The sequence below is a fragment of the Galeopterus variegatus genome, unplaced genomic scaffold (assembly GCF_000696425.1).
Source record: "Galeopterus variegatus unplaced genomic scaffold, G_variegatus-3.0.2 Scaffold2357, whole genome shotgun sequence".
NCBI classification, from domain to species: Eukaryota; Metazoa; Chordata; class Mammalia; order Dermoptera; family Cynocephalidae; genus Galeopterus; species Galeopterus variegatus.
Window position 1 is genome coordinate 14,126 of NW_007728468.1, and position 11,419 is coordinate 25,544.

At 41.6% G+C, this 11,419-nt stretch overlaps 1 protein-coding gene across 1 annotated transcript in view; it reads right to left on the minus strand.

The window, feature by feature from the left end:
- The window catches only part of COPS4 (COP9 signalosome subunit 4), a gene marked incomplete at its 3' end in the record, with an annotated part of 16,410 nt that extends 6,616 nt beyond the window's left edge, over window positions 1-9,794 (minus strand). The window contains exons 1-3 of the mRNA XM_008581442.1: window positions 9,647-9,794; window positions 9,327-9,403; window positions 4,595-4,745 (exon numbers count right to left, since the gene is read on the minus strand). Coding sequence (XP_008579664.1) covers window positions 4,595-4,745; window positions 9,327-9,403; window positions 9,647-9,720 — 302 coding nt within the window. The remainder of the gene's footprint in view (window positions 1-4,594; window positions 4,746-9,326; window positions 9,404-9,646) is intronic.
- Between the last annotated feature and the right edge of the window lie 1,625 nt (window positions 9,795-11,419).

The following is an 11,419-nucleotide window of genomic DNA, read 5'->3' on the forward strand; positions in this document are numbered from 1 at the left end:
GATCCCACATACAGACCGGTTCCCGCTCACTGGCTGAGCGAGGCGCGGGAGCAGCACCGAGGGTTGCGATCCCGTTGCCGGTCCCCAGTCCGGTACGGGGGCAACACTGAGGGTTGCGATCCGTTGCCGGACACAGAAAAAAAGACAAAAGACAAAAAAAAAAAAGCACTATTCTTTTGGTACTATAGTGCAGTGTTATTAAGAAAACTATTCCTAACAGTTTAATCTGAAACTACTGCCAGTTTATATCACATTGCAGGCCCTGATTATTTGAGGCAGTAGCTTACATTTCTGTCAATTAATTAGTTTATAATATATTAATAGGAATTCACTATCGGATAATACCAGACATGACTGACAGTTTCATTACAAGTGCCATTAGGCACTTACAACAGTTAGAAAGAAATTACGACACAAACTACTACTACACAGGGAACTAAAAGTAAATAAGGATGGTAAATCAGAAAACCTACTTTCTAGTCTGGGCTCTGCCACTGACAAGCTAAATGTCCTCAAAAAAAAAAAAGTCACTAAATCCTGAAACTCATTTTACAAAATATTATATGAGGGTACTTCAAAAAGTTCATGGAAGGGCCGGCCTGGTGGCGCACTGCTGCAGTGCGCCGCTTGGGAGTGCGGTGGCACTCCCGCCGAGGGTTCGGATCCCACATACAGACCAGTTCCCGCTCACTGGCTGAGCGAGGTGCGGGTGCCCTGCAGTCGAGATCTTTAATTAGAGCTCTAGCTGCACAAAATATAATAATATCCATGCTTAACTATTCTAATGAAAATTACAGATGTCCTCACAAAGTTCAGAGGTGGCACCTTGTTTTTTCATCATCATCTGCCTATGGAGGCATTTGCTAAATTACCTGATAAAGAGCAATTATTAGTCATTGGCTCTACGGTCACTGATGCATCCCTTTCCCCCAATCACAAAGCCTCTCAAGGTCCATCCTATCTCAATCCTTTTGGTAGCCTTTTGGAGTATCAGGAAACTCTTAACTATACGTGTTCTACTTTGGGGCCTAGAAGAAATAACTTTTGACTGTTGTCTGGGCCATACCTGTATTCAAGGGAACTTCATGAGATCATCCCAAGTCCATCTTCTAAGACAAACCCTTCATTCACTGATATTCTCCTGCTTCTGTGCTTTGCTGAGATATAAGGAATTCTGGAATTTTGCTGTTTTCTTAGAGACTACCTATGACTGAAGTGTGGGACCTTTCAGCTCTCAGTTCAATTGTCTACTCCCATTGGGGTTGGGTGGGTGACAGGCTCCAGAATTTTCTCAGGTACACATAATAATGCCTCACTCTGTCATTTAATTTCTAGTCCTCTTCCCTATTCCTCAACTTCCTTCAGTCTCTAAAGAAGTGCCGTCCAGTGCAATTTTTTTGTGATGATGAAAATGTTCTATCGTTGACTGTGGTGATGGTAGCACCTATCTTTGAATATACTAAAATATATTAAATTGTACACTTTGAAGGCTCAATTGTATGATATGTAGATTATAACTCAATAAAGCTAGATTTAAAAATGTAACAACAACAAAAACAGGAACAATGTCAATTATTAGCCAATGGCAAATTCCTTCCTAAAACACAAGTTCCGTGAGGACAGGGATTTTTATCTGTTTTGTTCACTGCTATGTACACAATGCCTCGAACAATATTTGGCACATCATAAGCACTCAAATATTCAACATTATCAGTAACATTTTTATTTTTAAAATTAAGTGGTCGTATATGAGTGTTATACTATTCTTTATCTCTTTTGTTTGTCTTAATCGTACGTTTTAAAAAGAATTAGTTAAATGAATTTTACAACCCTAATAGCATTGCAATTATGCAGAAAGTCACCCAGAATGTAGTGAAGAAATAAATTTACACAAATAATGTTCAAACTCCTTCAGATTTATGATTTGTATTTTGTAGGGTACATCTTCAAGCACTCAGTTCTAGTACTCAGTGATTTTCAACTCATACAAAATTCTCACAATGATTATACAATTTCTCAAAACTGCAATGAACCAAATTGACTTTAAGAAAGCTGGTATATTGACAGAAAAGAAAGCAAATTCCAAGAGGCAAATTATTCTAAGAAAGCGAGGCAATATTAAGCTTTCAGAAACAAAACTGTTATTTTTAATATTGCTAAATTTGAGGGTCCTTAAAAGGATAAAATTTAGTTACCTGAAAATTTATTTACACGGAATACCTCATTCTCTATATATACATACACACGAATTAAAAATTTCCATATAACTATATTTATACATTTACTTGATTGCCCTGGGCACACTTTCAGATAAGTTAATACATTCAATGGTTTATGATTGTTTGATTGGTTTATTTTTCATATTCAATTAAATCAAGGCTTATGGCTAAGCCCTCTTATGCCTAAATCCTCATAGATTATTTTATGCTAATATTATATTCAAAGATGACACAGTCTCACTTATATAAATTTGCTGATTATCCTAAGTTTTAATATATAGTTTCAAAACTCATCAATCGACTAATCAGTACTGGGAACAGAAAAAAAAATCTAAAAAGTGACAAATTGTCATATTAACCAAATTATATAACTTGCAGAGAAGTCTTACAAATTCCCTACTCTGGGCTGGCTAATTAGCTCCGTTGATTAGAGGGGGTTCCATCCCTGTAGCAGCCAGCTGCCAAAAAAGAAAAAAAGAGAAACTGCCTACTCAAATTCCTAACTTTATAGATTAAGAAAGTGAGGTGTATTACTGGGCCTAGATGCTGCCTTGTACCTTCTCTAACATGTAAATCCCAGTATCTAAGAACAGAAACTTACTTTTTTCACAATAATAATATGGAATGACTAAAAAACCCATTTTAAATCAGGAATTTAAATAGCAATTTAATACTGTGACGGTCTGCTGAGGCTAACGTCTGGAATCCTGCTCACAGTGCCAATTGCAGAGCTCTTAATCCTGTTCATGCCGCCAATTGTAAAGCTACTCGACCACGACTACACCAGTTGTGGTGCTCTTTTACCTGTTGGTAATCCTGCACCGACTGGGCCGATGGTTGAGCTAAGGCTGGGTCTGGAGCCCACAGACCCCTCAAGCCCATTCACAGACTGGGCCACAAACCCTTCATATGCCAGGCTGGGTCACAAGACCCCTTACACACAGGTCTATGAGCTAGGTAACCAGCCAAAAGGTCTTTGGAGCCATATGTTGGAAAACATGGCTGTGTGGGGCCGACACCCGCCCACCTGCCTGCTTCACCAAACTCTCACTCTCACACTCTCTCTCTCTCTCTGAAGAACACAATAGCAACACACTGATGCGCATGCGCATTAAATCCCCACACACACACACACACGCCCACCTGCCTGCTTCACCAAACTCGCACTCTCACACTCTCTCTCTCTCTGAAGAACACAATAGCAACACACTGATGCGCATGCGCATTAAATCCCCACACACACACACACACGCCCACCTGCCTGCTTCACCAAACTCGCACTCTCACACTCTCTCTCTCTCTGAAGAACACAATAGCAACACACTGATGCGCATGCGCATTAAATCCCCACACACACACACACACGCCCACCTGCCTGCTTCACCAAACTCGCACTCTCACACTCTCTCTCTCTCTGAAGAACACAATAGCAACACACTGATGCGCATGCGCATTAAATCCCCACACACACACACACACGCCCACCTGCCTGCTTCACCAAACTCTCACTCTCACACTCTCTCTCTCTCTCTGAAGAACACAATAGCAACAAACTGATGCGCATGCGCATTAAATCCACACACACACACACACACACACACACACACACACACGCCCACCTGCCTGCTTCACCAAACTCTCACTCTCACACTCTCTCTCTCTCTGAAGAACACAAGAATAGCAACAAACTGGTGCGCATGCGCATTAACTACACACACACACACACACACACACACAATTTGCTTACAATGGATGTGCTAAAAAACACCCAACGGACCAAGGCGAGGGCCTGACCAAACTATTTTCCCAACAAATACTTCCAGAATGCTAATTGGAACACCCAATGGACCAAGGCGAGGGCCTGACCAAACTATTTTCCCAACAAATACTTCCAGAATGCTAATTGGAAGAATGTAGTTCCTTGGCTTTTTAAGATGCTGTGTGAGGTTCTGTGTATGATACTAAAAATTTTTAAATGACCTTAGTCTTTAAAGATTTATACTTGAGAAGATAAAATTAAAAAGTTAAATAATATATCAAGTATTAAATTACAATAATACAAAAACAAAGTTACAAAAAAACCCAACTATATAAACAAAATGACAAGTGAAGAAAGTAAAACCAAAATGGGTTAGTCAGAGAAGACTTCACAGATAATAATAATAGCTTTTTATTGAGTACTCAATATACACTCAGTGGAAAAGACGGGAAAGTGATTAATGCGGAAAACATGACAAGTACCAAATTTTTTTCCTTAAAAAATATTCATGGAGAAAAATAATTTCATTAAATTAGGCACCTTACATCTGTCCTATCCATTTATCATCACAAATGTTTATTGAGCATCTATATGTATTTGAACCAAAGTTCAGTACATCGATTCCAGTTTCTTGGCACTTGAAAGGAATCTGGAGTACACTGGTGAAACACCTTGCTCTGAGGTCACACAGCTGGTGGTAAGGCTAAAATACAGCCTATATTTGCTTATCTCGGAGCCCTTAACTCTAAATCCATCTACTTTTTTACCTGAAACACATGAAAATATACCAGTCATTAATTGGGATCAAAATGAGAGGTACAGGTATGTACGAGATCCTGTATTAATAGATCTTCCACTTACAGTCATGGTGAACTAGATGACTGGACCAACACTCCCTCAAAAAAACCCAAAAAAACCCACAACATAAAAAACTGAAAAAAAAAAATTAATAGCACAAAATCCCAACAAGAAAGAAAAACCAGAAAGACAATAAGAGCACAAAAAGGTGAACCACAGCTTCTGCCTGAAGGCATTTGCTGAGAGGCAGAGTGGCACTTCCGGTGGGGAGGAAAGGGTAAGCTCTGCTTTGGGGCTCTCTGCCAATCTGCTGGAAAGACTGAGAGGCAAGCAGCAATTTCTCGGAGACTAACAGAGCTGGACCAATGGGATCCAAGTTCCTTGCTTGGCCAAGGAGGATACACTAGCACTTTGGAAGAGAGGTTACAAATTCTATTCCAAGGATCATCCAGGTAAACCATAAAATCCTGAAGCCGTGGTCCTAGACTGTTAGCACCCTCTGGTGCCTGGTAGAAGGAAATGAAAATCCTCTCTGAAAGACAGCATCCTAGGCCTCCAATTATTTCTCAAAATATGTTTTTAAATAATTTGCCCAACAAGGTTTAATAAGGCATATTACAATATGAGCTAGAATCAACAAAAGCAACAGAAAGTAAGCAAAAATGGGGACTTCAGATACTGGAGTTATCAGAAAGACTGTAATACAATTACGCTTACCATGTTCATGGAGAAAAAGACGGGCTTTAAAGTTTCAGCAACAAAGTGGGAACCATAAAAATTATCATTTGAGGGGCCGGCCCGGTGGCGCACTGGATAAGTGCGCCGCTTGGGAAGCGCGGCGGCGCTCCCGCCGGAGGGTTCAGATCCCACATACAGACCGGTTCCCGCTCACTGGCTGAGCGAGGCGCGGGGGCAACACCGAGGGTTGCGATCCCGTTGCTGGTCCCCGGTCCGGTACGGGGGCAACACTGAGGGTTGCGATCCGTTGCCGGACACGGAAAACAACAAAAGACAAAAAAAAAAAAAAAAAAAAATTATCATTTGAAAAAAGAACCACCGAGGAACTGAGGAACTCTATGGCATACTCAACAGCAGATTAGACAGCTGAAGAACTGATAAAATAGAAGGCAGGTCTGAAGAACTTATCCAGAAAAAAGGATTGAAATGGAAAATACAGAAGACAGAGTAAGAGACATATGGGTGACAGTAAGTGGACCTAACAGAGGTTTCACTGGAGCCTAGAAGAGAAAACAGAATGGGGTAGAGGCAACGTTTAAAGAAATATAGCTGAAAACTTCTTATGACTGATGAAAGAAACTAATTTATTAATTCAAGAAACCCAGTGAAGCTCAACCAGGATAATATGGTAGAGTATTTACAAAAAAACGGCCACAATTCTTTCACTCCCTATATCCATACCCCTTTGTAATGTGACTTTGTAGCTCTTCACATCAAGAGGTGGAGTTTATTTCCCTACCCTTTGAATCTGGGCTTGCTTGACCAGTAGAATGTGGTGGAAGCAAAGCGCCCGTTCTGAGCCTAGACCACAAGAGGCCTTGTATGTATCTTGTCTTTTGAAACTCTGCTGTTGTGACATGAACAAGCCCAGGCTAATCTACTGTCTGATGAGATATGTAGCCCAATCACCTTCACTGCCCCAGCCAACAAACCAGCCAACCCAAAGAATCAGAGCTGCCTACCTGGCCTGCAGCTGACTACAGACACATGTGGGAGCCCCCGTGGAACCAAGCCCATGTGGAGTAGAAAAGAACCATCCAGCTGGGCCCAACCTAAATTGCCAACCTACAGAATTGTGTGCTAAAGAAATGATTGTTGTTTAAGTCACTAGGTTTTGGGGTGGTTTATTTCACAGCAAAAGCTAACTGACATAAATAAGTAAAATCAATGCACATAGACAAATCATAATGAAGTTGCAGAAAATTAAAGAAAAAATCTTAAAACCAAGTAAGTGCTAATACAATTTTTAGAGAGAAAAGTAATCTCCTAATGAGATTGATCTTTAAGTATTCCTAATATTTCAGTTTAGTGACAGTGTGAAAGAGTGGGGGAAGACACGCGTTCTAGGCAAAAAAATCACTACCTGAAATGTAGTCCAGTTTGGTGAAAATAATATAAGGTTAAAAAAAGTAGATGGATTTAGAGTTAAGGGCTCTGAGATAAGCAAATATAGGCTGTATTCTAGCCTTACCACCAGCTGTGTGACCTCAGAGCAAGGTGTTTCACCAATGTACTCCAGTTTTCTCACATGTAATGTAAATCATCTACTTTTTAAGGATTAAAAATATGTAAGTAATGTTGTGCTTGTTTACATAGTAAACCCTAGGTGTTAACTTTGACTCTAGAGATGGGAACCAATATAACTGTTGTGTGAGGGATTACAGAGAGCCAAAGAATCTGAGTTAGAAGGGGCCTTTGAGATTACACATTCTGTTCTCCATTTTTTGTGTGTGTGTATCCTCCATTTTTGATAGTTCCATTCCACTCTATTACTAGAAAGTTCTAATCCAAAGTCTACCTCTATGGAACAGAGAATAATCTATTTTCTTTTCTGAAAAACAGCTTTTCCAATAGGCAAAGGCAGCTAAGAGGTCTCCCATTACCGACAGCTTTTTTTTTTTTTTTTTGGTCTTTTTTCGTGTCCGGCAACGGATTGCAACCCTCAGTGTCGCGCCCGTACCGGACTGGGACCGGCAACGGGATCGCAACCCTCGGTGCTGCACCCGCACCTCGCTCAGCCAGTGAGCGGGAACCGGTCTGTATGTGGGATCCGAACCCTCGGCGGGAGCGCCACCGCGCTCCCAAGCGGCGCACTGTAGCAGTGCGCCACTGGGCCGGCCCGACCGACAGCTTTTGTAAAATAAAATGTTTAGACGCCAAAGGCCCGCTATCCTCCTCTTGTTACCCTCTATACCCTAGAACAAGTTAGAAGAAGAAAAAAGGTCATGTTTCCATAGGATTAACTCAACAAAGACCTATAAACCATGACCTCATACCTGCCCTAAAAGAAATCACATTCCAGTTAGGGAAGCAGACAAGTAAACAGACACAATTTAGCACTATGGTAGAGATACAGGATACCACTGGGCCTAGGAAGAGCAATTAACCAGGTCCTGTGCGTGTGGATGGATATGAGTGTGTGTTGGTTGTTGTTCAGAGAAGCCTTTCCGGAAGAAGTAACATCTACACTGAGTTTTGAAGAACCAAATAGGTTTTAGCCAAGTGAATAATACAGGCTATCACAACAGCTATCTACTCAAGTGTTCCCTCTCAAGGCTCTCCTCTTCTAAAACTTTATACAAGATAATGAACACAATGCATAATATGTACAAAAAGTACCCTACAAAATTTACAAAAATCCTTTTCATATGATTAATCTCTTACATCAACTTTAGACAGCTGTGTTAATTCATAGTTATGGGAAAGCATTTCTCACTGAGTTTTTAACAAGAAAAGCAGTATAGTCTGGTGAATTAAAATGAGCTTTTCAGAGCAGACAAACATGGGTTCGAATATAAGCTCTGTCCCTAACTATTCACTGATTCAACCAACATTTATTAGACTACTGTTATATATATCCTGCTAGTTGCTAGGAACAGGTAGTATCAATATTTCAGAATCCAATATATTCCATCATTCCTTCATATGGAATCCTTGTTACTCAGCTCCTAACATAAACTCTAAAATCACCGATATATTTCAAGAGTATTTCTCTCATAAAGCATGTATCTAGCAGAACTGTTTTGTTATGAGGATAAATTTCTGATACATTCGTGCCCTGATAGGAACAGATACATACCTGCAGGCAAAGCCAAGACTTTTCTCAGAAAGCAGCTCTGAAGGAGTTGCTAGCTAACACTGCACTGGCTATCAGTTATCAAGTACATTATTTCAAGTAATCTTCGCAATCAACCCATGTGGAAGATTTTTACAGTAATGGCCTCACAATTTCAATGTCCAGGTTAGAGCAGGTGTATTCTATTATATAGATCAAAATGATCTCAGTTTTCAGAATGTAAAACTTGAGAAGCACACTTTAAACAGAAAGCCTGTTCCTTACAAAAGAGCAGTGCTGTGAAATCTACAAAAAGAAAATGGAAGATATCTATCTACCTATTTACCTACGTACATGATTAACACTGTTGAACAACTGCTTGCAGGACAGGCACATGTCACAAATTTTAATTTGGAATGAACCTAAGCATTCTACATAAATCTCGACGAAATGCCTAAACAATCTAGATTCCTGCAAACACTACTCTAGCGTCCTCACGATATGAGGACATTCCACCTAATTGCCCTTCCTCAGAGTTGGTGGCGGAGAGGGTGTACCCAAAACACAAGGACCCACAGAGGATGGTCCGAGTGATTCTGGACGACATGATAGCGGCTATACCTCTTCAGCCGCCGTCAGCCCCGAGAAGACATCTCCCCGGAAAACTCTGCATCAAGGTCCCAGAATATAAATTTCCCTCAATCAAAAGGGGGGGGGGAGGGGCAAAGAGAGTCCAGGTTCGGTGTGAGAGGCTGGCCCCCAATGAGAACACGCAGCAGGGAAGGCTGCGAAGGCCGAGGGAGCAGTCGTCTCTCAGACCGCGTTTCCGGAACCCTAAGGGACCAGTAAGGAGTTGACAGTCATCTCAGGTCTATGGCCTCGAGGGTCCCTGCACAAGGTCCCCTCCAGCTTTCTGCTGCTCGCAACATTTGCTTCCACAGCGGACATCAGGCCCGCCCCCTTGGTCGTCAGGCCCGCTCCTAGCCTCACCCCTGAGAGCCTCGGTCAACCCAATGAGAACAAGTCCGTGGTTTCCTTCCCCACCTCTCTACTCCCGTGCTCCTGGGAAATACTCACTTGCCCGCCAGATCTTTATGAGAGCCGCTCGAATTCATGAGCTGGGCTAAATCCTGTCGCACGGCTGCCGCCATCTTTCTTCCAGCTCAGCCGCGGCTGCAGGGCCTCTCGCGCCAAGTAGAAAACGAGTGTGGTCCTCCAGAGTGCAGCCAGAGAGAACCCGAGATACCACAGAGTAGCGTCTATGTGGGCCAGAGCGCCAGGTGTGGGAGCCTGAGCTAGCTCCGCCCTCAGGGTTGAGTGACACGGAGCTCCACTCCTCCTGGAAGTCCGTCCAGGCCTCTCCCACAAGCTCTGGCTCGCACGCTCCGACTTCGGATTGGCTGATGAACTCCAAAGGGGTGTGTCGCTTGCGCAACTCCAGAAAGTGCCGGGTAAGTAAAACTACTGCGTTTTCACTAAGTTCCGAGTCTCACGTCTGTGGTTTACCGTTCTTCATTCTTAAAGGCAGCGCTTAAACTACCTGTGGTAATGAGTGAGTTGTTTCTATTTCCAATTCACCACAGACCGATAGTTTCGAAAAATACAACTAAAAGTTCCCATTCCCCCCCACTCTGTACCCTTTATAATGGTTGATCATACATTCTAGTTTGTCCAAGACAATACCATTTTCCATCTTTTGTCCTGGAGTAATTATTAATAACCACCCCTTTTCACTCTAGAAACGGTTCCATTTGAGTGACAAATAATATGGTCACCCTACCTTTATATATGATTATTTTCATTACTCATGTATCCTTATAGAATTTCTTCCTGCAAATACAAGCAAATAAATGTAAAATTTTCTCTCTCCTTTCCTGCTTTCTCAACAAGTAACATACCATGTCATTGTTCTACCCTTGATTTTTTCATTTTTCCTGGAGATCTTATCATATAAATCCAGTCTTAAAAAGTAATTCTTGAGTCAGGCCAGTTAGCTCACTTGGTTAGAAAGCAGTGTTGATAATACCAAAGTCAAGGGTTCTGATCCGGTACTGGTCAACTGCCAAAAAAAAGTCACTCATTTCAGAGCTGAGGAGTGAGATATGCCATAGTTTGTTTAATTCTTCTAGGACACAAGTTGTTTCTAATCAATCATTGCTACAATGAATAACCTTGTACCTACATCAGTTTATGTACGTACAGGTAGAACATTCCCAGAACTGAGTCAAATAATAGACATACTTATAATTTTGGTAGATATTGGCAAAATGCACTTTATAATGATGGTATCATTTTCCCCTCCTGCCAGAAATATATAGGGGTGCAGTTTCCCACAGCCTTGTCTACAGAGGATGTCAAACATTTGAATTTTTGCCATCTTGATATGTGATCAATGGCACATTCCCTCTATGTGAAAGAAAAGAAGCCCAGAACAAGGAATTCCTTTTAAGAAAGTAAGGTGGAGATTGCCCACATCAATTCAGGTTGCATTCCATCAGCAAGAACCTAATCACGTGACAATGCCTAGCAACAGTGAAACTGAAAATTTAGTTTCCAGTCGGGCAGCCTTGTGCCCAGGAAAAAGGAAAGGATGGATTTATGGAGCAATCATCAGTCTCTACTACAATCTGTCCCGTTGGCCACCTAAATATCCATGTGTCCTTCTCACAGTGGAACATACTCCTCTCTCCCTAAGGGAGAGAGTTCAATTTCCCAGTTTCTATATCAGCTCGAAATCCAGGCTGTCTAGTGATGTACAATCCTCTCCATCACATTGGGATGTGGCTTTTCATGGTCCAGAGACATACAAACTATAGAACAAATGTGGTAACACCAAGATCAAGCATTCAG